Source organism: Neolamprologus multifasciatus, chromosome 2 (genome assembly GCF_963576455.1).
Source record: "Neolamprologus multifasciatus chromosome 2, fNeoMul1.2, whole genome shotgun sequence".
Taxonomy (NCBI): Eukaryota; Metazoa; Chordata; class Actinopteri; order Cichliformes; family Cichlidae; genus Neolamprologus; species Neolamprologus multifasciatus.
This window is the reverse complement of record NC_140440.1, coordinates 33135539-33162177: the sequence shown is the minus strand read 5'-3', so window position 1 is coordinate 33162177 and position 26639 is coordinate 33135539. Positions and strand designations below refer to the sequence as shown.

At 38.8% G+C, this 26639-nt stretch overlaps 2 protein-coding genes across 2 annotated transcripts in view; both read left to right on the top strand.

Moving 5' to 3' along the window:
- The first annotated feature begins 256 nt into the window (after window positions 1-256).
- Window positions 257-16515, top strand: slc9a6a (solute carrier family 9 member A6a). Its single transcript, XM_085184713.1, has 16 exons — window positions 257-711; window positions 2054-2253; window positions 3930-4007; window positions 4229-4305; window positions 4485-4597; window positions 5576-5681; window positions 7833-7974; window positions 9649-9754; window positions 9954-10042; window positions 10383-10496; window positions 10944-11055; window positions 11181-11334; window positions 11660-11690; window positions 11778-11863; window positions 12236-12341; window positions 12616-16515. Exons 1-16 carry the CDS (start codon window positions 420-422, stop codon window positions 12886-12888), a joined length of 2079 nt encoding a protein of 692 aa, XP_085040839.1. The 5' UTR covers window positions 257-419; the 3' UTR covers window positions 12889-16515.
- A 2825-nt stretch (window positions 16516-19340) lies between these two features.
- The window catches only part of fhl1a (four and a half LIM domains 1a), a 19115-nt gene continuing 11816 nt past the window's right edge, over window positions 19341-26639 (top strand). Inside the window, exon 1 of the mRNA XM_085184835.1 lies at window positions 19341-19523. The gene's annotated coding sequence lies outside the window, so the exon portion shown is untranslated. The remainder of the gene's footprint in view (window positions 19524-26639) is intronic.

The following is a 26639-nucleotide window of genomic DNA, read 5'->3' as shown; positions in this document are numbered from 1 at the left end:
CAATACGACACAAATCGATAACCTAAAGGAGTGTTGGACTCACTTCCCTGTAAGCACGCTATCGTCAAATATTTCATAATAAAAGATTTCGGGGAAAATTATCATCGCTAATAAGAAGCAAACTTCCAAGAAAACTGCCAGATAGACATTTTTATTTATCTAGAAGGTTTATTCTTTTTTGCGGTATTAAAGTTTTCCACTGGCGTTGATTTTAACCATCCACGGTACGGTGGTGTGCTTTTAATTTGAAACATAAAATTACACTTTCTGGAAAAATTACTTTTCCCTTCCGGGCCGGAATTGGTTTCTATTTTGCTGTCGTCTTTCTGTTGCCCACTCCCCTCCGTTTATGAATAATATTTGCACAAGTTTATTTTTACCTTCGGCGACGTTGCAGCATTTGGCCGCCGAAAGCCGAAATGGTGTTTAAAGTGACTGTCAGCAGTGCCCGGAGGGCAACAAGGACGCTGTGGCTGCTCGTGCTAGTAAGCCTGCCTGTTTGCATCAGTGTTTGCCGAGCATCATCACCTCAGGAGGACAGTGCCATGGAGAACATCGTTACAGAGAAAAAGGCTGAGGAGAGCCACAGACAAGACAGCGCTGACCTGCTGATCTTTATCCTGCTCCTCACCCTCACCATCCTGACCATCTGGTTGTTCAAACATCGGCGGTTCAGGTTTCTCCACGAAACCGGGCTGGCAATGATTTATGGTAAGATGGTCCATCGTGACAGAGAGACGTCACCCGAGCTGTTACACTCATTGTGTCCTAATAGTTAGATTTTGAACAGACGAATGTCAACACCAGGCTTGATAAGTTCGCCCCTTTTAACACATTTATGCAGCAGGACTGTTCCGGTTTGTGTTGTGATTGAGCAAGCGCAATGACAGTGGACGCCTCTTTTACACTGCTTAGTCTTAGAAATTACATCTCAGCACCTAAGCAATTTCGACAAATACTGTCTTATGAATCCTACTGAATTTTAGTTCTTAAATAACTTGTTTTTGTTTTGTTTTTGCGTTTGCTTTTTCGTGCAAGTCACAAGTGATTATTTGGACAAATGCCAATCACGAGTGTGTAACTGGACTTTGCTTCCACTTCTGTATATTGAATTTCAGGAGTATTGTTACAAATCTTCCAACCTGTAGAAGAGGAAGTGGTCGTGTCACCATAGAATCATTTACATTTTGCCTCACAACCCAGCTGCTTCATATCTAACAGATAATTAATAACTTCTGCTTGGCTGTGCAGAGCTTTTAGAGTCTAGACATTCACAAATCACTCACTTTTAGTTTTTATGAAGGCTCCATAGGGTGGATAGTAACATTATGCTATTATTTTTGCTGTGACATTACTGTCTACTACATGGTTACCAAACCATGCATTACTACCAATAGTAACAGATGTTTGATCTGAGCCTTTTAGGTCAAGATCAGATCACAAATCCAAAATTTGATCAAAATAGCTGGAAAGATGATTGTCATCCTGCCTCCATTTTTTCTCCATGAGATATTTAAAGAGTCTGTGATAAAGAAGGGCCGGAAAATCACTACAGATATAAATCACATCTTTTATAAAGATTATAAAGAATATGAGTCCTCTGGAAAAAAGGTACAGGATACCAGACATGTTGTGATTTTGTGTTATTTTGTGTGACACATTCCCCTCGGTTGTCCAAGACAAATTTCTCCCACTGGAGACAATATGGCCTAATCTAATCTAAACTAATTGAAATTCTAATTTGCTGGTACAGTGTCTGATAGGGTAATTTATTTTCACATGGATGTGTTGAGACTTTAATTTGAGATCCAAAGCTGTTAGGTACGTCTGTGATGTTCAGAGTAGACCTTTGTTTAATTTTTTTTTTTTTTTTACAAATTAATCCCACTGAAACATTTAATACCATCTGTAGTATCAGGTAGCCTGAAACTACACTCGCCATCCGTTTCTGTGGCGACATGCCATAAACCGTTAAAAATCCTGTATTAATCAACTCTTCTCTCTCTCCTATTTTTTTTTTTTTTGTCTTTTGTTTTTATGAATTTTTCCCCAGGCTTAATTGTTGGAGTGATTTTGCGTTATGGCGTTCATGTTCCTCGGGATGGTGGCAACATAACCTTGAATTGCCAAGTCAATGCCAGCCCTGCCACTCTGCTGGTCAATGTAAGCGGAAAGTTCTACGAGTACACATTGAAAGGGGAGATCGGTGCCAGCGAAGTGAACAACGTGCGGGATAATGAGATGCTGCGCAAGGTATACTCCGTCGTGTTATTATTTGAATTTGATGTCTACATACAAGCAATTGTGTTACAGAGATGGGTAATTATTTTCCTAAGGGACTATGAAAAACTGGGACTGTTGTGGAGGACAGTGCCAGTAAATTGAACTCAGTATTAATTTTATCTCTGTATAAGTTATTGTTACAGCCCTCCACAAGAGTCCCAGTTTCCCCTTGAGAAGATTAATTGCCCACCCCTGAGCTGGAGCAATCAGATGATTTAATCATCAGCAGAGACATAATTATCAGTTATTTTACACTGAAATGATAGCAGCTGTTTAAATCTGCAAGCACTGATGATCAAAACCAGCTACCCCACATGTTTCCCTTCTGATATTTTAAATACAACATAACTAACCAATGCAAGAGAGAAATCATAGTCAGGTTAATTTGTAATGGGATTAAATGGTGGTTTTAGTTTTTTGTAAGATGAATGATTTGTGTTTCTCTTTCTGTAATACAAATTCTTTATTATCAATTTTAAGTAGCTATTACAATTTTAAAAGAAAGCTCTACATCTAGATCAAATCTGACTATTAAGACTATTAAACAGGGCCTGAAATGTTCTGTTAAAATAACTGGCAGTGATACAGAATGTAAAAGAAACCATAAAAGTACTTGTTTTACGGTTGTCATGTGCTGGGGTGTGTTTGTCACTTTGTACTTTGTCAGTTAAACAGCTGCACAATTACATACAAGCAGTATTCTTGACGCTATTCTAACCACCAAACAAGTAAACAATCTGCTGAACAGGTTTCATCTTTTTAAGTCGTAATCTCACGCTCAGCAATTGAGGATTGTTTTCCAAACATGAATGCATCTAATCCATTGTCAGAGATTGAAACCACATACTGATTTTAATGTAGCACTGCTCTAGATTTAGCATCTAAAAATGGCATTAGCCTTAGTGTGTGTGTATGTATGTGGCTAGAAGCTGTCCTCTTTATGTAACATGCCATTTTACTATTATAGTAGTTTTTTTGTTTATTCAAATCAAATCAAATCAAAATTTATTTATATAGCACATATTAAAACAACAGTGTTGACCATAGTGCTTCACAGTCAGTAAAAGCATGAGACAGTTAAAACAAACAATAAAAGAGGACAACAAACAATAGGTAACAACACAACAAGCTGAACAGAATCAAAAGCCAAAGTAAAAAAATAAGTTTTAAGACATGATTTAAAAGACTGGATCGACTCGGCAGTACGAACATGAACAGGGAGGTTATTCCAGAGTCCAGGTGCCACGGATGCAAAGGCCCGGTCACCTCTCGACTTCATTCGAGTCCTAGGTTGTACTAGGAGCCTGTGATTGGACGATCTAAGTGCTCTGTTGGGATTGTATGAGTGGAGTAGTTCAGAAAGCTAGCTGGGCGCTAAATTATTCAGAATATTAAAAGTGAACAAAAGAATTTTAAAATCTATACGATATTTAACAGGGAGCCAATGTAGTTTGGCTAAAATTGGAGTCATGTGTTTATTGTCCTGGAAGCTGTGTCATGATGCCCCATATGGGTCATTTTTGATTAATTGATATTTTAGTCAATCCAAAAACGCAACAGCATAGAAAGAAATATTAATGAAAACAACTTGTTAATTTTCTTTTGATGCAGATCTGTAATTTTGTTCTGTGTTTTGTATAACTCAGGTGACCTTTGACCCTGAAGTGTTCTTCAATATTCTTCTACCGCCTATCATCTTCCATGCTGGCTACAGCTTAAAAAGGGTACAGTATATCATATAAAAAGTCAACATTTATTAAATACATATTTTCAGTATGTATTTGGCTCTTAATTAAATAACTTCATGTTTTGAATATGAAATTTTAAAAGTCCATTTGTGGTCTCTTTATAGACCGCAGGGGTTTACGTATTCTTCTAGATGAATAATTTATTTTATAGTATGTATGCATTTGATTGCTGATCCAGTGACTCTTCTGTCTTTCAGAGACATTTTTTTCGGAACATGGGATCCATCCTGGCTTACGCCTTTCTCGGGACAGTCATTTCCTGTTTTATTATTGGGTAAGAGACTTAATATGCAATTATTACAAAAAATATTTTATTATTAAAAAAAAAAAAGCAAAAACATGAAAGCCATTCATCCTTGTGATTTTACAACCCTTGTGCAACTCTGCACATTTAAAGTTATTGTTGTTTATGATGATGGACAAAACCACCTGCTCGTCCTTTTCTTCCATCAGGTTGCTGATGTATGGCTGTGTGACGCTAATGAAGCAGGTGGGCCAGCTGAATGGAGACTTTTTCTTCACTGATTGCCTGTTTTTTGGGGCCATTGTCTCTGCCACAGACCCTGGTACATATGATGTTTCTCAGATTTAAAAGTTTTCTTCTACTAACTCGAAGCACATTGTTACATATATTAACTAAAGTACTGTGCAAAAGGCCTTTCCACCACCACACCGCATCCAGTAAAAGTGTTCTTGACCAATAGTTGTGCTGAAGGTTTTTCAAAGTTGTTTTTTTTTTTTAGGATTTTTTTATTAGAGTTGACTGCTTTTTTACTAATTTTCAGTCTTTATACCCCGACGTTTTCAGCTGAATGTTTTTATGTTTGTTCACCACCTTGAGACTGAGCCGTGAATAATTAAAGTAAAAAATGTATGTAATTCAAAGAATGAACCGGTTTTGTCTCGACATTACTTAACAAGGAGTCCACATGCTGTTATTCAAAGCCTCATAAGAAATGGTAGGGGAATAGAGATAAAAGTTGAGGTATGCCAACTGGACTGTCGGTATGGAGGAGGTCAGGAGAGAGGTGCAAACGTGAGTGAGTCTGATCTGTCTGATTGGCCAGGACTTAATTTTTCAGCATAACATGGATCACAAGCACACTGCCAGTGCTGTACAAGCATACTTGGATAGAAAAACTCACAATAGAACACTGTCATGGATTAACCTCCCCAGAGCCAGAACCTCAACATTATTGAGGCAGCGTGGCATCATCTTTTCAGAGAATTGAACAAAATCAGCCAACATCCAAAGAAGAGCTTTAAATATCCTATTCTTGAAGACTGTTTAGAGAAAAGACAAGAAGGCTTTGCCTAAGAGAGTTCAAGCTTTAAATAATAAAGTTGGTCTTATCAATTAAAGCTCATTAAAATTGTACAATTATATACCATATTTCCATGTATGTTTGTAGATGTTGCAATAAATTGCTGCACCCATATTCCAAGCAAAATGTAAAGAAATGAAGGTGGCTCAAGACTTTTGCACAACATGGTGTAGCAGCGTTTGGAAGTGAATGTTGACGTATGTTCTCTGTGCCTCACAGTGACAGTCCTGGCCATCTTTAATGAGCTGCAGGTGGACGTGGATCTCTACGCGTTACTGTTTGGAGAGAGTGTGCTTAACGATGCCGTGGCCGTGGTTCTGTCCTCGTAAGTTGTCTCCTTTTTTTTTTTGTTGATGGACCTGTGACCTTTTACTAACCTGGTATCAGCTCCCACTAACACCTTGTTAAATGTGAAACATGTTCGTTAAACTAACGCTTGACTTGGTTTTTGTCCCCCGCCACATGGAACTGCTGTAATGTCCACAGAATTGTAAATTTAAAGCGCAGGCAGATTGGAGGGGCCCGGCTCTGTGGAGACACTCAGACCGGCCCGTTGAACGGGTGTACTAAGTAGAGCATGGCATTGTGTGCTTTTGCAGTGCCTTGGGATAAACATGACAAATCACTGGCCATTTGTTTTTAAGGCTCTGGCTATTCAAGCAGAGATGCAGAACATTGCTTTATTTCTTCTTTTTTTTCTGTTATCGGTTAAATGTTTTTGATGTTATGAGTCAGCTAAGAGCACATTCCTATTTCCTTTGAAGATACTGTGGGGGCCAAGGGAAAGGCAGGAAGCCAGAATGCTTATAGACGAAATGCCTGGTGATTTGTTCTGCGAGTGTGCGGGCTGTGAAGAGAGAGGGTGAACAAATGTTATTTTACTGTGACACTTGGTTCAAATAGCTATTTATTATAGAGCTATTTATTCAAAGATCTGAATCTCTTATTTGGAAATAAACATTTGCCATGTTCAGCACATTTGAGCACAAAACTACCTCAGCATAATGTTAAAAAATATATATGTGTGTATATATTTATATATATAGAGAGAGAGAGAGAGAGAGTATGGCTCTGTCCTTTCACTCTCTAGTGGGATGGTTCAGTGTTCATATTCAACTCACAGGTGACATCTTCATTGGTACCTTTACTTGTCTTTATTTGGACTAAAGTTTGATGGAAAGAAAAAGCTTAATGAACAGAAATGATTTTCTTTAAACTTGAATTAGTTTTATTGGGTGTGATTAGTCACTCGTTAACTCTCTTCATTGAGTTGACAGTGATGAATCCAAAACTCCACAGTAGTTTTGGACTAAATTGGTTGTGTACCTTAGTGCGGTCTTAACTGCATGTGCTGTATACACTATATAAATGTAGTTTTTATAACAATCTACCATTTCAGTAGACTTTTAACCAAAGCGTTCAGTTGTTAGTCAAGTATTAATACTGAACTATCCAAATACAGTGTGATAACTTATTTTGTTCCGACCGCTGCATTACTCTCCTTTCCTCTTTATGAACTCATTCAAGTTAGGCTACGTTCACACTGCAGGCGAAAGCGCATCAAATCCGACTTTTCTGACCCTATGCGACCCATATCCGATCATGGTGTGACAGTGTGAACGGCGCAAATCCAATATTTTCAAATCCGATCTGGGTCACTTTCGTATGTGGTACTGAATCCGATACATATCCGATGTTTTAGAAAGCGACTGCTGTTTGAACGGTCAAGTCGCATTAAATCCATCTTTTACGTCACTGACACAAGACAGACGCCAATTATCAGCGCCGGAGAAGACATTGCGAACGCTTCCTGGCCATCCGGTGAAACTGTTGGGAAGACAACTTTGGAGAAACGTGAACATTTTATTTGTACTGTATAATCTGCAGATTCTGGCAGAAATCTGCAACTATCCTTTGAAGCACCACTCCTCTAAAACAGCAATAAGGATCATTATTAGGTTATTTACATTATTATGTAAATAACAAAATAACTTAAAGCAAAAATTGGGAAACGTAAAGTCCGAAGTCTTTATATTAACAGCCATCAGTCAAACAATACTGTTTGCTCTGGGTCTAAACAGAGCGCGTTGTGTGTGAAGTCTTCTTTTGCGCATGCGGCCGCTTTGAGCGTTCACACTAGAGCGCGTTTGCTGTCGCATTTTATTTGTAGTGTGAACGAGCAGACAAAAAAATCAGATTTGATCAAAAAATCGGAATTGAGCATTAAGACCTGCAGTGTGAACGTAGCGTTAGAGATGCAAAGGTCTTCAGAGACAGACCTGAGCTGCTTTCAAAAAAGAGATCTACTATAGTTGTGAAATATTTTGTTATTGGTTGGAATTTTGGCCTGGATACACTACCCTGTGTTGTGGTGACAAATGCAGGCATTAACTTGTATGTGGTACACATATAAATATTTGCCCTGCCATTGCATAAATACTTGCCATTAAATGTTTGTATTTTGTGTTCATATCAGCTCTATAGTAGCATATCAACCAGAAGGAGACAACAGCCACACCTTCGAGGTTATGGCGATGTTGAAGTCTTTTGGGATTTTCCTGGGAGTTTTCAGCGGCTCGTTTGCACTAGGAGTCGCCACTGGAATCGTCACTGCTCTCATATCTTTTTTTCGTTCGTTTGGTTGTATCATTTATTTAGATAAGTTACATGTTGTTGTAGCAGTGCTAAGTCCTAATAGTGTATTTCATTCAAACCAAGAACATAAAAAGTGCAATCAAATTCAGTTCCAAACTACAAAAAGGGACATGAAGGTTCTTTCAATTTATTTTGGCATTTTAAACTCGACCTGTAAAGTTTGAGTTTATACCCTTTTTGTTTTGTCCCGACCAGACCTTTGTCCTTTGGAATAAAGCATCAATATTTTATCACTTCATTCTGTTTGTTCCCTTGCTAAAGTTAGCGTATGAATTTTGTGTCACAGCCAAATACTTGTTTTATAAGGTCACAGTCACCATTAACCAAAGAAATTTATTCTCGTGTCCATTTTATTAAGGACATAAAGGGGAAGATTTAAGTACACCAAAGCCTTAGTGTTAGCCGGCCAGCATCTGTGTCATTTTTAATGAAAGACCGTGGCTTACATTCTGAGCGGGGCTACATGAATGTTTTTGTGATAGTCTACGTCAGGGTAGGGGAACTCCAGACCTCAAGGGCCAGTGTCCTGCAGGTTTTAGATCTCACCCTGGGTCAACACACCTGAATCAAATGACTCGTTCATTACCAGGCCTCTGGGAGGAGGAATTTAGCCATTTAAATCAGCTGTGTTGGCTCAAAGACACAACCTGCAGGACACCTGCCCTCGAGGCCTGGAGCTCTCCACCCCGGTCTACATGTTTTAAATTATAAAATGGTTAGCTTCTTAACACTGAAACATTATCATCAGTATCTCAGGCTACGTCCACACGTACACGGGTATTTTTGAAAACGGAGATTTTCCGTTTTCGTTTTAAAAAATATTCCCGTCCACACGTAAAGGCAGAAATGAAGGAAAACGCTGCTAGGAACATGCCAAAGCAGCAGGTGGCGCTATATTCCTAACCGTGCAGAAATGTTGGCCAATCAGAAGTCTAGAAGCCTCGGTGGGAAAAAGTAAACAAAGCTGGGGCATAGAAGCAGAACCGAGTTGTATGTGTGGAGGGACAGTAACTGTGTGTGTATATGTAAGCATTTAAACACTGCAGAGAGTACAATTAAAAGTAACAGTGTTGTAGAAATTCATTTCACCGAAACAATAACGTGGCGCACAGTGTGACGTCAAAAAAATGCGCACACCTTTGACGCTGCGTTTTCTCCGTTTTTCTCGTCTACGTAAATGCAAAAACGGAGTTTTCAAAAATATCCACCCTGGCCGGAGTTTTTAAAAATCTCCGTTTTCAGTGACCGGAAACGCCGTTTACGTGTGGACGAAAGGTGCAAACGCATAGAAAAATCGGCGTTTTCAAAAATACCCGGGTACGTGTGGACGTAGCCTCAGTTATACCATGCACTAAATTAGTTTGTGTGAAATACTATATGAAAATGTAGAATAAATGCAAAAAAAAAAAGCTGATTAAAATGAATAGATGATTGTGGAAGGTTATTCTGACATTAACCTCATTAGAAGCCAACAGTTTCAGATTTAAAATGGAAAGCAGAAGAACTTTATCGCTTCTCTTTTTTGGTTTTTTGGGGTTTTTTTATGTCTTAGAATTGAATTATTTGTAAAAAGGTCAACATGAATGGATTTAGCGATATCTGAGTATGTCGTTAAATTCCTTGACTGTGGTGTCCACGTGACTAAATTTACCAAGCTGCGAGACTTCCAGCTGTTGGAAACAGCTCTGTTCTTTCTCATGTCATGGAGCACATTCTTACTGGCTGAGGCTTGTGGTTTCACAGGTAACACACACACACACACAGATCCACACAGTATGGCATACTGTAATTACCAGAATATCAAAAACAAAAATGAGATTAGTAATTTAGATAGAGTAATTGTGTCCAGCTGGAAGCGTTATGCATCAGAGCATAAAGAAATCAGTGCGTATTGATCCCATCTTTATTCTGTGTGTCTCCGTCCCCCTTTGGTGTGCTGCAGGTGTGGTAGCAGTACTCTTCTGTGGAATCACTCAGGCCCATTACACCTACAACAATCTGTCTCCCGAGTCTCAGGACAGAACCAAACAGGTCACTACTTATTCAGTTCTTTTTTTAGATGCTTTAAGTATGGCGTTTTCCTTGTTTTGTTTTGTTTTATGGTGAAGTAGGGCGATGGGGACTCAAAATGAAACAAAAACTGCAGATTGCTTTATCAGTTATCTGCCATTGTAGGTTTGTTGAACAGGTAAATGTCTTTATGACATAGCGAATAAAAAAGCGGCATTTTAAGTTTAATTACAATCACAGTCATGCAATCCAAGTTTAACAGCATTTATTGAAAACTCTAGCTTTTTCTTTTAATGTATACATCTATCTATACTTGGATATCAGCTGTCATGTAAAGCATGCTGTTTCTTTTCTTTTGCAGCTGTTTGAACTTTTAAATTTCCTGGCGGAGAACTTCATTTTCTCCTACATGGGATTGACCCTTTTCACGTTCCAAAACCATGTCTTCAATCCGATGTTCATCGTTGGAGCTTTTGTATCTTTTTACACGGCCCTGCCAAGTTCACATAAGCCATGTTAATCCTTGTCTTGAAGCATTATCTACAGCAGTGGGAGACAGATGGAAAGGTGACCATGCAAGGAGTAGCGAGAGTGCAGGCAGATGAGTTTAAATAGCATCACAGTGGACAAGACAGGTGAAGAAGAGAGTGTAGGCAGGGTGGAGTGGCTGGAGACTAGTGTCCAGGGTGATTTGAGACAGAAGGATAGACCGATCTCAGAGGAGGTTATTGGATGAAGTGAAGGAGGACATGCAGAGGGTTGGTATAACAGAAGAAAATGCTAGGGATAGGGTAAGATTGAGGCAGATGATTCACTCCCTAAAGGGAACAAAAGAAGTTTATTACAACTAACCACCAAGTAGTAAATAGGCAGGAGACAGCACACTTCATTTGCTTTCGTCCTTAACCATGTTCCTACCCAGGTAGCATTATTCATAGGAAGAGCCGCTAACATTTACCCTCTCTCCTTCCTTCTTAATCTGGGACGACGCAACAAGATCAGATCCAACTTCCAGCACATGATGATGTTTGCAGGTTAGTGGTGTACGGATAAGGATGTTTATTATGTGCCGTCTTAAGCAAAGCAGAGTGAAATATAACCAACAGAGATGCTTATTATCTCATCTCGTACACAACATTCTCCGTGCTCTGCTTTTTAGGCCTGCGAGGTGCAATGACCTTTGCACTGTCCATCAGGGACACTGCAACATATGCTCGTCAGATGATGTTTTCCACCACTCTGCTCGTGGTCTTCTTCACTGTATGGATTTGTGGGGGTGGTACGACTCAGATGCTGTCCTGCCAGCGCATACGGTATGCTTATCCTTCCTCTGCAAAGTCCAGACTGGATTTGCAGTTAGCATTTGTTTTAACAGTGGGGAAGTTTCACAAATAAGTCTGATGCTTGTCTATAAATATTTTGACTTTATGATGCCTGTGTTTAACTCATCTAATTATCCTGTCAGGCAAGATTATTGAGCGTCTTGAAGAACGTGCGCTGCTCTGTCTTGTCTTTTTTTAATAAGCAGATTTCCTGCTGGTGAACTTGTAAAACGGGGGAAACACGCTTCACAGCATCGTTCTGCTCTGACAGCTTACGACTGCAGCTGATTTACACGTATTTCTTTTTCTTTAACAGTGTGGGAGTGGACTCGGATCAAGATAACTCTGTGAGTGTGGCACTTGTTATGTAATTGGTGGAAAGTAACTGTAAAGGAAACCAAGACACCTAAACAGCGTTGTCTGTCTTTGTCCAGATGAGTGTTGGTGAAGGTTCAGAGAGAAGGAGCACCAAACAAGAAAGTGCCTGGCTTTTCAGAATTTGGTACAACTTTGACCACAAGTATCCTTTGCTTAATTAGTGTTATTAATATCAAGAAATAATTATTAAATAAACCATAAATGTAGTGTTTTGAATATGTGATCACTCATTAATGACTTCACTTCAACTTCCCAGCAGCAGAGGGAGCCCCACTTACAGACTTAACTTCACATTAGGTCATCTTTTGGCTCTGTAATATGAAGGTCAGACTGTTCTATGCATTTAAAATAAATTACCTTATGAAATTACTTTAATTTGGAACATTTTCTTCTGAGGACTGGGATTCATTAAGCATTCATCACACCCTGCCAGGAGCTTTCTTTTTGTGTCTAATAGCGGTCTTTTAGTGCTTATTTCACGCGCATTATGTCCTTGACTCGAGCCTCCCTCCAGCTACCTGAAGCCCATCCTGACTCACAGCGGCCCCCCTCTCACGGCCACGCTGCCTCCCTGCTGCGGCCCCCTCGCTCGCTTCCTCACCAGCCCTCAGGCCTTTGAGGTCAGACGCTGGTTTACACAAGAGCTATTTCTGACTGAACTTTTTAAAATCCCATATTACCAGATGGAAAACGGTCATGAATCAACGGTTCAGTTTTCATTTTCAATTTTCATCGTCTCATTGGATGGATAAGGAAACACAAAGCATGGGACAAACTTCTAATTGTATTGGTTGAACACAATTTTATTCAATAGCTATGGAGTGCTAAAGTCACATCCTTGTTCCCCAAATTTGTTGTGTTTCTTTGAACAATTTGTGTTTCTTCTTCCTGCAGAATGAATGCCAGCTGAAGGATGACGACTCTGACCTCATCCTGAGAGACGGTGACATCAACCTGACATATGGCGACATCACAGTCAGTACAGACGCCAGTGGCGCCCACACTAGCGGCGGCCCGGCCTTCGCTGGCGCTGCCACCTCGGACGACTTGGACAGAGAGTTAGCATACGGAGATCACGAGCTGGTGATGAGAGGCACGCGCCTGGTGCTGCCCATGGACGACTCGGAGCCGCCCTTCACGGAGCCCCACCACCGCATGCGGATGTGAAAGTAGTCTTTGAATACAGACCCAGACAACCGTCCGACGCACCCCGACCCGAGCCATTGAGCAAAAGACCAGTACCTGAGTCTCCTCCTATCACCTCTCTCTGCTTTTTTCCCCTTTTCTCTAGCACTTTTGTTCCATCCTTCTTGCCACATTTTCTCACATATTCTATGGGGCAAATCATCGTCTCTACCTCATTGTCTTTCTGCTTATTTCCACACCTTTCTGCCATTACTGTAATATAGTCATATTTATTTGCAGTTTGTTTCTTCATAAATCAGTTTTAAATCATTTCAGCTTAAATTTCTGTGTCACCTTACTGTAGCATTGCACAGAGATCTAGCAGCATGTGTCAGTGTGTAAATGCAACCACTAGCTAACTTGTCGGTGTAAAGTATATCCCAAGAGTACTATAACTTTTATATGCATGCTGAGGATGCTAGTTGTTTTCTTAGTTTGGGAGATTGAGGGCTTTTGTGTTGAATGTTGCTGCCTTCTCTCTGTGGGTCAGAGGCAAGCTGACCCAGTGGACAACGTTACTGTAAATTTGGTTACAATCAAGTGCCTGGGAATTGTAGTTTTTGGCAGCCCAGTACTGGATTAGTTCTGTTAAGCAGAGCTGATTCAACATGGTCAGTCATTCACTTTTCCATTGTTAAAAAAAAAAGATGAAAAAATGCTCAACATAAAACAAAGACCTCTGTCCATAAGGTAGCAATATACTTAGCGCGTGTTTGGGCTGTCAGTCTGTGTGCTATTTGCTTGTAAATAGTGTGTAACAATGTGATGCCAGTGTTGCAGCGTAACCAGGCAGTGAACATGTGGATCTCTCCCAATGACCTTTGACTGTGACATAGAGGGAGACTTTACACCTTATTTTAGAGGCTGCTGTCGTTCACGGCAGGACGAAGGGCTGTTGTTTCGAGATCCAAATGAGATGAGGCGAGAGCGCTTAGTGCCATTTCTGTCCTGCGTTTTTACATTTTATGAAATCTGAATGCAGATGACCTTAAAGTGTTTTGTATTCTTTTTGCAACAGAGGTTTGTGAGCTGAATCACATTTTTCATATCCATTTTCTAGTCTATATTTTCTCATTCAGTGAACCTGAACGACACATCTAGATGCATGAATCTGAAACTAAATTATCCACTACAGTGGTATTAAGAGCGTACAACTGATATTGTGCTTAATGAGAACTATCTATCTGCTTTTGGTAGGGCTGCAAACAGCAATTCATTCATCTGCCAGCAGTTGTTTAATAAATTATTTGGTGTAAAAAAATGAGAGTAGTGAACAATGCGCATCAGAGTTGCACAGACCTTAAAGAGTGTTTCAGGAAAAAATATGATTTAGGCAAATTTTTAAAAAAAATTTATTTTATTCATGAAGATCAATGTGATGTGAGTTTCACATTTTTTTTTGAATAATACGCCGTAAAGATTAAAGATATCTGCCTTCTGTCAAATATAACCAAACAATTCTAGTCTTGTGGTGTCCAAAACGTCCAGAAACACAGAAATGCTACTTTTGACATCATCACTTGAAATTAAATCTACAAACTTTCTTTGAGCTGTTTAATTTAGGATCTATTTTAATTAAACTACAGAAAGAGACGTGCTGCCGAGTTTTGAGCAGTTTAGTTTCATTATATTAGAGAGAAGGTGCACCTCTCTAAATCTGGGCTACTGACACCCAAAAAGTCGAGGTGTCACTACAAGCCAGAAGAAAAACTATAATTATTTGATTTTTTTTGGTCAAATTACATCTTTATACTTTATACTATATACTTTATACTTTCATTGTTTTGTTTTGTTTTTGTCTGATCATCTGATTAAAAATGTAACGCAAGTAGATAGCATTACCTTTGTTCAACAGCATGACTTTATCATTCATTTGGTATTAAAATGAATGCGGTACAATTATTTTATTTGCTGGCAGAACAGTTAATCAATCAACCGCTGCAGCTGTGAATTTATCGATTGTGTTGTACGAAATTATTTTCAAAAGACAAGCCCACAGGATTAATCAGTCCGTCCACATGTCAGCAGATATTTTCAGTGGTACTGTGGTAGTTTGTTATTATGCAGACTGCCAGAACAGAGCAACAATAGCTGTTTAAATGCTGGATGTTTCTGTCTGCTGTAGAGTTTTTGATGTCTAATGGTCAACCATGAACACAGAGGCACATAAAGAGAAACGGCCGGATGTGTTACATTTGACTTTGTAGCCTTGTGTCAGTGTTTGCTGTTGGGACTATTTCAGTGCGTGGACAAGAAGAACGGAACGTGTCGTCAGCTCCTTTGGGTGCGGAGTACAGCAGCTGTTAATGTGAGTTTAACAGGAAGTGTTGATAGCACGTCACCGCGGCAACACTGTGTTGATGCAGACCGAAGCTAGACAACATTTGGTGACTTGAAGCAATCATGGCGTCTTCTTTTCTTTTTCTTTTCAAAGTTGTTGTTTTGGCCTCCTAGTGACCCAAAGAGAAAAAAATACTGTGTGTATGCAAAATGGATGTTTGAGGAAGATGATGTGGTTAAAGAGGGAGAAGAAGGGGGTGACTGGGGGGCTTGTTAGGCTCTTGTTGTTGAGCGTTCATGTGTTGGGATGATACGGAGGTACAAGGAAGAGAAGGCATGCTAGATATCGCTTTTCCTTCCACAGTTATCTTCTGCTGTGCAGGAACTTCTTATTTCTTCTTTTTTTTATCAGTTATGTCTCTAAACTCCACGTTTTCTAATATATGATTTGTTGATCTCACTGTTGTGTTTTCTTTTTTATATGTGTAAGTGTGTTTCTGAATATTTTTGTTCTGAAAAAGGGACACAGTGAAGAAAAATGAATGATTTGCACTTATTACAAATGTTGCGCTGTTTTATTCTGTTTTTTTTTTTTCTACTTTTGTTTTTATCTTAGTTACTTTTATATTACTTACACTAAAAGGTTGTGGGATTTGCAAATCTATGTCAGTGAATTCATCTTAAGTTGTTTTATGCGCTACTTTATGAAGGAATATTCCCACATTGCTCCATCTTATCGCTTCGCCATTCAGGTACTCTGTGTGTAAGTTGCTGCTTGAATGCCGTTGCCATGACTTCTGCACAGGCATGATTCATGTATCCTCTGCTGCGATGGACTCTTTGGCGTAGTAGGAACCAAAAGTGAAAAGTAAAAAATTATACAAGGAATATTGTGATCCACTATTGTTCTTTGAGACATTAAAAGATGTGAAATCTGCAAAAAGTAAAAGAGGTTTTGGTGTTTTCCTCCTGCTCTGCCAGTACGTGTTCTGTCTCTGCTGTCTGAATGGTGACCTGTGATATGCTTTGATCATTGGAAATCTTGTCTGAAGTAGCTGACCAAAGAAGCCTGCTGTGCTCCGTGTTCTCAGACAGTCCACTCTATCTTTATACCGCAAACTCTCTGTGTGTGAATGTGTCTGTGTGTGTGTGTCACTGCCTGCATGTGGATGAGGATTTGAATGTGCACGAGAGAGAGACAGGAGAGAGACCTGGTGATCTCTCCTGTCTGTGTTGCAGGTACTGACTGTTTACATCTGTGTAAATATACTCTCATCTGTTCATTTGCGTGCAACGGTCAATAAACAGAAGCCTGTGCTTTTGATTAAAGCCCTCGCTGTAATGGCCTCCTCTTTATTTATTGTGGGTGTCTGGGCTTTAAAAGAATGAAGCCGTGAACTCTTGAGATCATCCCATCCTGAGAAACATGAAATGAGTTTAGTGCCAGAAGTGATTTCATTTGAGTTGAATGAATCGGAGAAGGGATTTTCTTACAGTGTAATAATCGGTTTATAATATTAATGGCGTTAGAAGTCTGACAGGTAGCCTGAGCTGACATCCAATGTGATTTCAGATATTTTAGAGAGGAATAAAATTTGGCTTCAAGCTGACTTAATAATCCACATTTTAAAAACAATTTATGTAGTTTGCATTCCCAACTCTAGAGTCAGGGTTTCAAGATGGTAGAAAAATCGACATTGTTTTAGTTTTCTTGCCTCTGGACGTTATTAAAAATAACTAAAAGTACAGGAATCACTCTTTTCTCCTACTGCTTACAGCTTGTAGACATACACAGCCTCTTACAAGGAGACAGCTCTATTTTAAGCAATTATAATTTAAAAGTTTGAAGAGCACATTAATTATTTCCTTAAACCTAAATCTGGGATAGATTAAAGGGTTGGATTTTATACTGAGCCTTAGTTAAAAGCCTCCTTAACCTTTAATCCAGTGGATACTATCCATCAAATTCTCTTCTGCTTATCCCATTCAGGGTTGTGGGGATGCTGGAGCCTACCAAGGCCCAACCTGGAAGATGGTAGATTCATACCCAGGCAACAGTGAGGCGACAGAGCTAACCATCATGCCGCTGGCAGCGGTGGCATGATGGTTAGCTCTGTCGCAAATGGTTTAAACCCCATCTTTGGACTTGTAAAAAACATTTTTATTGTTAATAGTGTACTTTATTGTTTTGAATACCAGGTGTATGAAACCTTGGGTTTCAACAAAGACTTTCTTGCCTATGAAATTGCAATTCCCAACCTTGCCCAAGCAACTGAGCTGACTGATGTTGAAAACCTACTTGATTATACGTCATATTACCCAGTCGATTTCAGAAACAGTGTCTATGTTATGACAAAATATAACCTTGAAGATGTCCTTGCTTTAAAAACCTGAAATAAATACCTTCCAATGAGTGACTTTCTTATTTCAAGGAAAAAGGTGAATGTTTCTTATTTTGAGATAATTTTTTGTTTTACACTCTATCTAAAAGCTATTTTTGCTTGAAATAAATGTAAAATGGTTCGTTTTTAGATATACAGACTAAAAAAGAAAAAAAGGTAATATATACTTGAAACAAGTCTAATCATCTAACACATGAGACCGGAAACTAGCTTGTAATGTTTAAAACAAGATGGACAAGATAATCTGGCTAAATTTAAGACAATAAATCTTGTCAAGCAAGGAATTTGCAGTGTGAAGTTTCTGAGATGGGCTTTAAAATCCAGGTCACCTTCATGTTCTTGTTCAATGATCTCCATTTTTTCCAGTTTGATCATATTGTGATATTCATTACATGTAATTGTAACCTGAATTGATTCATTAGTCTTAGGTAGGATAGAGCTGAAGGCAAAAAACAAAACAAAATACTAACAATTTTTTAAAGAAAAGTGGTGTGAGTGTAAAGTCTGGATCTTAACCTACCAGGACTGATGGCATTTAACTCTCCTGATGCATGATTTGTGCCAGATATCAGGTAACGTGCTCCTAATATGGGAACAACTCCCTCCAGTGTGCTCAAGAATGTCTGTACCCTGGATTTACACTCCACAGAGGAAATGGTAATTTTACAGGATCACTTTGCTTCAGGCTTGACTTGAGAGCTGTTTACATTTCACACATTCCTCACATGAGTCGGCGTATTTGGTTTTTGAAGACAAATAACTCCAAATTACTTTTATTTTATTTTAAAAAAAATATGGTAAATTATATAACAATATCAGAGAAAGTTTGATGCTCTGCAGAAGACATTTTTTCTCCCTGTGCACCTTTGAATTCATACATTTATGACAAGGTTTGCAAGGACCTGCACAACCTGAACTCATGGCTCTAATCAATGTTGTAGCTCTTATGTCACAACAGTTGCTGTGTGCTTACAGTAATGTGACGTGTTTGCAGTTAGCGGCTTATTATTAAGTAGGCAGCAGATGCATATGGCTGGAAATAAATAGATATAATGTGTTTTTTGGCGTCGGCAATCAGCTGAATGAATGAATCTGTATTTATGCCAGGTGTTTGACTAACCATGACAGCCTTTAAAACGACAAGTAGGACCTTCTGACCATTAAATCCTTCCGCCAAATCTTCGCCGACTTTACAAACAAATGGATCATCAGTCATCTTTTTCACAGGCCTGGTGTTTCTCAGTGGATGGATGTGGATGGAGTTCAAGCGATGATGCATTGGCGGTTACGGCTATAAAAGGTGCCATCTGTGTTACATAAGAGCAGCACCTTTTCAGCATTTAATCATCACTTTGTAATTGTGCTGGAAGAAGCTTGGGGCTTAAGCTTGCAAGCTGCAAGTATTTACTTTGAGTTTTAGAATGAGTCATCTTGATGTTATTCGTCTATTCGTTACCAAAGAAGGAGGCAAGTGAGACCAGCACAGAAGTGGGACAAAAAGTGTGTGAAGTTAACAAGTCAGGCTATTTTTATTTATTTATTTTTTTGTAGGATGAAAAAATGAAAATAAATGTAGCGAGCGTTAATAATTTCATACCACAGGTTTCGTGTGGCGCAGACCTGCCGTGACACTCACTAATGAATGTAAAAGTTTCGGTGCTCGTCGATGCAGATAAATGATAAACGATTCGTTTGTCTTGACTGCGGGACCGACGAGAACTTCGCTAAGAGGGCTTGTAAATTCCTGGCTGAGGTCATTGTTTATGAGCGCTTACAGAGGTTTGGCTGATGTCCTCAAGCTTTTTTTTCTTCTTCTTCCTTTGCTCCCCCTGTCTTTAAAGCCTCGTCGCCTCAGCAGATTTCACCTCTCGGCCAAACCCACTGGACGCACTGCTGGCGTAGAGTGAAAGGCGCTCATCTTTACGCGTTGCAAAGGTGAGTCCAAACCGCGGCACATTATTAGGTAGCTGCTAAAGTTCGCTTTAGTTTATGTGAAACAAGGATGTTTGTGACAAAAACTTACTTACTTAAAATGCGTAATTGTTACTTTTCTTCCTTACATTTCAGACATTTAAGTCAATGACGCAAAGGATCCGTGTGGAAATATGTAACATGCTTGAATTACTCTGAAATCAGCTGCTTATTTCACGCACTATGGCACGCAACAGGTGATGCGCTTTGTTTGGGGCGTCAGTCCGCATATATTTAAATGAAGAAGAAAATGTTCTTTTACGTATGCCGTATGTTGCTTATGCTTACTTTTATTAGCAAATTAACTAATTCTAAGGTAATATGTGAGGAACTCTTATATACTATATAATATCTGGATATAACTCATTTACACTAATAAGAATAGTTGCAAGAATATTGCTTTGGATTGGAAATCTAGTAGCGGTTTGTACTGACATATATGTGCTACAGACAAGTTTTTGTTTGTATAATGAAGAGCAAAACCCAAAGGTATGATGTGTGGCCATAAACTGTTACAACATAAACCAGCTTACCATCTCCTCCCTTCCCGTTTGGGCAGCTGCCAAACCAAATGCATGATGTCATTAAAGAGACCTGGAGATTACAGCTTTTTCTTTGGAACACTGGACCTTTTTGTGTTTCCAGTATGACTTCACCATCCTTCAAAATCCATAAAAACTTTGCACTTAAATGGGACATAAATTAACCCAGTTTCAAACTGAAAAGACTTTTTCACATGGTTATATGTTCCTCATGTCTAAGTCTTTTTTTTAACTTTTAGTAAAATCAGCATAAAAGCAGTGTACACATCCAAGCAGAGAGTGACAGATTATTCATTTATAAAGCCTGATATGTGATATATGATTGATATACATTTAAAGTGCTATGTCTCAGTGTCTCTGAGGGTACCTTTCCATCAACATCTGCCACACTTAGACAACTGGGGTGGGGGCATTAAGCCAGCAGTTTATCCTGACAGAGACATACTTTAGTTAAGAGGGAAGTTCCATCATTTCTTTCAGACAGAGCGAAGAGAGAGACAAACAAAGAGGTTGTGCCTGAGTGCTGATGACTAAGTTGATGAAGCGGCGCTCTCGCCGGCCCAGAACCTAAATAGGCAATGCTGCGTGTTTATCTGTGTGGGCCGACCCCGCTGAGAGGAAGTAATATCCTCTCTGTGCTCTGTGTAGATGTACTAGTCCTCCTTTATTTTCCCTCTTTAGCCACACAAAAAACAAACAAACAGAAAATCGCTGAGGAAAAATATGATTGGGATTCTTTATCCTTTAGAAAGGACAGGTCACGTTATACGGTCTTTTATATACAAGTTCAATATCAACACAAAAAGAGCAAATTTACACTGCTTGATTGTGCCAGTTTACAGTCATTACACAAGCATGACGTGGGACTGAGTTCAGCAGATTCAAATAGCTCTATTTATGTTCTGTATATGCTTTTATACAACAGCTATAGTCGTCGGTTAAATGCAGCTGAGTGAAAAGTCGTGCAATTTGGAAAGTATGACTTTAGTTCACGTTAATTCAGCAATCATTATCATTCAACAAATGATTATGATGACATAGATCATGGTGTGATTTGGCCTGTAGAAGTAGGTTAACCCTTTAAAACCGGTCGGGCACGCTCCGTTTTGCGCAACTACTTTTAAATCCCGGTCACTGCAACCACATAAGCTAGCACAATAATTTTTTTTGCATATGAAACCGGAGGAGTTGTACTTACATCTTATGCCATCAGCTTGATCTAGGTCACGGTTTCCTTCCACATATAGCTTTTGCAAAAACTGCATAAAAAGTACTAAAAAACATAATATTCCAGATCCGATCAGCTGTTCATAACACTTCCTATGTTGGAATAGATGTTAGCGTGAACTATCGCATGTCCGCCATGACCTGCCCAAAACCGGAAGTGACGACATTTTCGTGTAAATGTAGTTTTTTACCATCAGGGCCTCATGAGCCTATACTGGTGTTTTTAAAAGTTATCTTTGACTTTATGACTTTCTGTGTCGTTTCTGGGATGCTTAGGACTCATATTGCACTGCTGGAAATAGTTTACTTTGATGCAGATGCTGCTTTATTGCACATTTGCACTATAATATTTATTTTCGTTTTTCCTGCAGTATATAAAAATTGGTGTATTTCAAAAATAAAACTATGAAGACACTCAAAATAAATTTCCTGTGGTGGGAAACTAGTTTGTGCAACTTTTTTGTATTTACAGTTTTGAGCAATAAGCCTCTTAAATTTCTCTAACTAGAAATATATGTTAAAAAACAAAAACGATTTTAATTTTTTTTGTTCAGTTTATTGCACTTTTTTTGCAATTTATGTAATTACTATGCACTTAATGCAGACATATTATGAAAATCTGGGCTGTAATGGTTGTATTGATGTATAGCAACTTGAAATGCTCCCAAAAATGGCTCCACAGCATGTAAAAATATAATATAAGCTCTGGCGGACTTGGTTCTATGGTAGGTCTTAATGGGTTAAAGACTATGACATTTAAAAAATAAACGGTACCCTTTCACTCTTTGACATTATTTTGTACATACAAGTATAACATTGTTTTACTCTGACAACCAGAACGCTGACCGAACCACTGAAACTGACAGGGGATATTTCACCTTTACTTTTTATCATTAATTAAATATTGAATCCATTGTCAAGTACACAACTGGATTTCTTCTTCTCTGTAAACGATCGCTCCTTGCATCAGCAGAAAGAAATAAGTTCTTTATGTTTAGAGGCTTGAGCCACGTGAGAGCAATGAGCACCATGGAAACTAACTTTTAGCTTTAGTTTCCATGGCTGTGTGCGTGTGTGTGTTAGCAACACTCACATCTAAGATGTATTAGTTTAACGAGTGTTACTGTGTTGATCGACCGTCCCTTGTGGCCTTTTCGTTAGAATATATTTGACCTCGGTGTGTTTGGGTCTTGCAGTCTCATCCTGACCTTATGTCCGTCTTGTAACACGGCTCCGCACATGAACAAATGGTTGGTGTGCTATGTCGCTGTGTGTGTGTTTCTGTGTGTGTGTTTGGTGAGTCACTGTTCCCCTGACAAAGATAGTGTGGCTCAGGCTGTCTGCCCACTAACTAGATTTGGAGGGTGACTGAGACACTGAGATGTCCAGGACACGAGGTCATGTTGAGAAATGAGCTCTCAGACAAACAGACAAGGGATTTGTTGCTGTTGGCGACAATGAGAATGAGAGTGGCTGCCTATGTCAGTCACCCCAAACGACTTGCTATTATTCAGGAAGTACAAGCCAGATTTCCTGTTTCTCCGCGCTGCCAGCTTAGAGAGGTGTTAGATAATGAGCTTGAAACCTTCACCTAAAAATTCATCAAATTCATTGCGTCTCACAACAGGAGCCGTTTCAAAAGTACACACACTGTGTGAGAGGGCATATTACTGCCTGTATTACTGTCTGTTTCCATTAGCAGTGTGACAGCCTTTGTCCTCCTTTTTTCTCTAAATGTAAAAGTGGCAAATTTATTACATCACCAACCAGGATTTTCTTATGTGGAACATATTTTAGTGAGTCAGCTGACCAGGGGTTATTTGGGTTTCCCAAAAAAGGATAAGTAGCAGCCAGGTACTTGAATCAAATGCACTTGAATCACTGATCATCAGTAAATGTGAGCACATCTATAACAGCAGAGATTTTGGCAGTTTGCTGTTCTGGAGCGTTCGGTTGTGTCTTAATGGGATGCCTAGGAGGAAAGACATCAGCAATGATCTCAAAGAAGCAATTGTTACTGCCCGTCAGTCTGGGAAGGGTTATGAGGTCATCTCCATACTGTCAGGCTTTGGGATGCTCACCAAAAACCGAAGTGCTACACCTCAGACGCTGTTAGCATGTTAGGTTTGAAAAGCTGTATCTGAACAGGCTACAAGACTTATAGAACAATGCCCTTTGGACTAAATTGGAGTTGTGTGGCCATAATGCAGAACACCGTGTTTGGAGGAAACCAAAAAGCATGTTAGCACAAATACTAGGGGTGGGGGAAAAAATCGATTCTGTGTAGTATGGTGATATTTTGTTTGCTAATAATGTATCGATACAGGGACAGCAGAAATCGATACTTTGTTACAAAAAGGTTTTTGTGCTCTGACTTCAGAGCATGTTGATCCTTTTTCTGAGCAAGAATCCTGACATTCCTTCACTGTCCAAATGTGTTTAACTTGTTTTTGGCAGCAATAAACATGACAGTTTACTTATTTTAATTGAAGACATGTTTTATTTTAATTAAGTTTAAAACTTTTTTATTTAATGTAAAATTATATTTTGTTTTAATTTACTTTCAAATTCTTCAGTTGCTGAAGGGGCTGCATAGTTTTCATAAACTACATAGTTCGGAATAGCTATAATTGTACCAGATGGTTGATTCAGTTAAGTTGGACTAGACTGTAATACAAACCGTTCAGTTTGTCAACAATAAAACTGAAATGAGAGAAAGACTGAGTGTGAGACTTTGATATTAGATAAAATGAATATTGATAAAGTTTACCTTTATGTACAGAATCTGAATATCGCAAAATATTTTTAGAAATTGCAATAATATCGTATCGTGCGTTAAGTATTGTGATAATATCGTATCGTGGGATGTATGGTGATTCCCACCTCTAACAAATACCTCGTACCAACTGTCGAGCGAGGTGGCAGAGGGTGACGTTTTAGGTTGTCAGCCATCTGTCTGACAGCTGAATTTTGACCTATATTGGGGCAGGCAGCAGGCCAACGATCCCAAGCAGAGGAACAAATATGCAGCAGAATGAGTGAAAAACAAAAGAATCATGGTGTTGCAAAAGCCTGGTCAAAGTCCAGACCTCAACCGGACTGAAATGCTGCGGTGAGACCTTAAAAGACCTGCCAATGAACTGAAGCAACGTTGTACAGAAAAGTGGGACAAAATTCCTCCACGATGATGTGAGAGATTGATAAGGTCATGCAGAAAACAACAACAAACGTGGATGTACACTGTGTCATGTGTTGTTCTTCATTTGAGGTTTTACCTATGTAAGGAAATGTAAATTTTAATATCTGGATGAGGTCATTTTTCTATTATGTCCTGATGTGTAAAACCTTCTAAATGACAGAGTGTGTACCTTAATATTGGACCTCTACTGGTTAAAAAATAATAAGAGAAAGACAAAAACAAATCCACTGTTTACCACGCCATCATAATTATTCCATTATTAGTTATCCGGTTTATCAAACTGTTAGACTGTGACCTTTCCAGTTTGCCCCACGCCTTATGATCAAAATTCACATGAAGTCAAGGCAACGATGAGAGGAATGCATCGCAGTGCAGATAAAGAGATAAAGACCAAGATAGATGACCCAAACAAACTAAAGAGACAAAGGATGTGGGGCAAAATTATCTGGTTACAGACATAATAATCTGAAACAAGACTTAAAGTTAAGTATGCAAATAAACTGAGAAGTAACAGATTTCCTGAGCAGACCATCTACTGGAGATTTTTATAGGCTGGGGAGTCGTGGCGCCTCTCGACATATTGATTAGTCTCTGTGGGTTTGCAGTAATTGCGTGACAGATTATAAAAGAGAACAAATGTAATATTGTGTTCTATGGTAATGGACCAAATCGAATCTGTAATTACAACCAGATGCCCTTTAAACAGTGTGGCACAAGCACACAGACACACACTCACTAGTTTGTGTGTATATTTAGACGTGTTTTGTGAGCAACATAGGACATTTTCTTTTCTATACACTGGTTAGGGAGTAAATAGAGAGTTTTATGGTTCCCAACTCATTAGTTTTTACTTTATGTTAGTCTGTGGGCTTTCAGTTTCCTTTAATTTTCATCGTGGTCTTATTTTTCTGGCTTTAAACTTGTCTGAGACTAATGATGATGAGAAAACAAGATGATGGCGACCATAATGTTTCTGGTATTAGTAAAAACAGTGGAAGTTAACTGAATGTAAGGAGGATTATTTCCTACATAACATTCGGTCAAACGCTAGAACACAACTTTACTGTTTTAATTTACTCTTAATGCTTTTATATCTTTGTTTTAGGAAACAGCAAACAGGTAGTTTCTTTAAAATTGTTATAAAACATGTTGTAGACGACCTGCAATAAACGGGCTAACATAGTGGAACATTTTGATACAGGTATTTACCTCAAGGAGTTTTCATAGACCATATCAGAGCTAAAGTAATGTGAACATATTAGTTATATTTGATATACTGATTGATCCGGTGGTCAAATAGCTCCAAATAAATGATAATGTTATTCCATATCTGCTGTTTGCTAACCAGAAGGGTTTTTTTTTCTACTCATGACCAGTGTTGGTCAAGTTACTTGAAAAAAGTAATCAGTAACTAATTACTGATTACTTCCCCCATAAAGTAATCCCGTTACTTTACTGATTACTTATTTTCAAAAGTAATTAATTACTTAGTTACTTAGTTACTTTTTAAAAACACGATTTACAACCTGAATAGGTGATAAAGTGATAGCTCTTTCAGCCCAATTCTACTTTTTCTGCATAATCCATCATACAAAATGTAATCAAATGGAAAAGTCTCTTTTTAAAACTTGTTTTATTAGTTTTAATCTTTTAACTAACTCAAGCAAAAATGTAATTATATGCAACATTCTCTGACTGGAACAAATTTGTTTAATATTTAAACCTATTTTCTACACATTCCAGCACATAAAATAATTTTTTTTGTGTGTGTTTACACTCAGTCTTTCAAATAGATGCAAGTAAAACACAGCAGAAAATAAATAAAGTCAAAGACTAGCGGTCCTGTTGCTCTATTTTCACCTGTAAAGCAGGAGTGGGGTAGGCGGAGGTTTACGCTGGTGCAGGTGTGCTGCAGCGGTCAGTGGAAGAATCCGCGAGTTTCTCTGTGAGTTTCCCATTACGTTGTAGCTACTCGGTGCTTGCTCGGAAGTTTAGGTTTTTTTCGCTGTAAAAAGAAGTTTTCTTCCCACGCACAACGGACACTAATGTTTTTGTCACTTTTTATGGAATCAAACTCAAAGTAAGGTCAGTACTTCCACGCTTTAAACATAC

Bases quoted from the DNA above. Each gene is read 5' to 3' on its own strand.
- slc9a6a (XM_085184713.1), top strand. From the start codon at position 420: ATGGTGTTTAAAGTGACTGTCAGCAGTGCCCGGAGGGCAACAAGGACG. The intron at 2,254-3,929 runs GTATACTCCGTC...TGTATAACTCAG, and splicing joins ATAATGAGATGCTGCGCAAG to GTGACCTTTGACCCTGAAGT. The intron at 10,043-10,382 runs GTCACTACTTAT...TTTCTTTTGCAG, and splicing joins CTCAGGACAGAACCAAACAG to CTGTTTGAACTTTTAAATTT.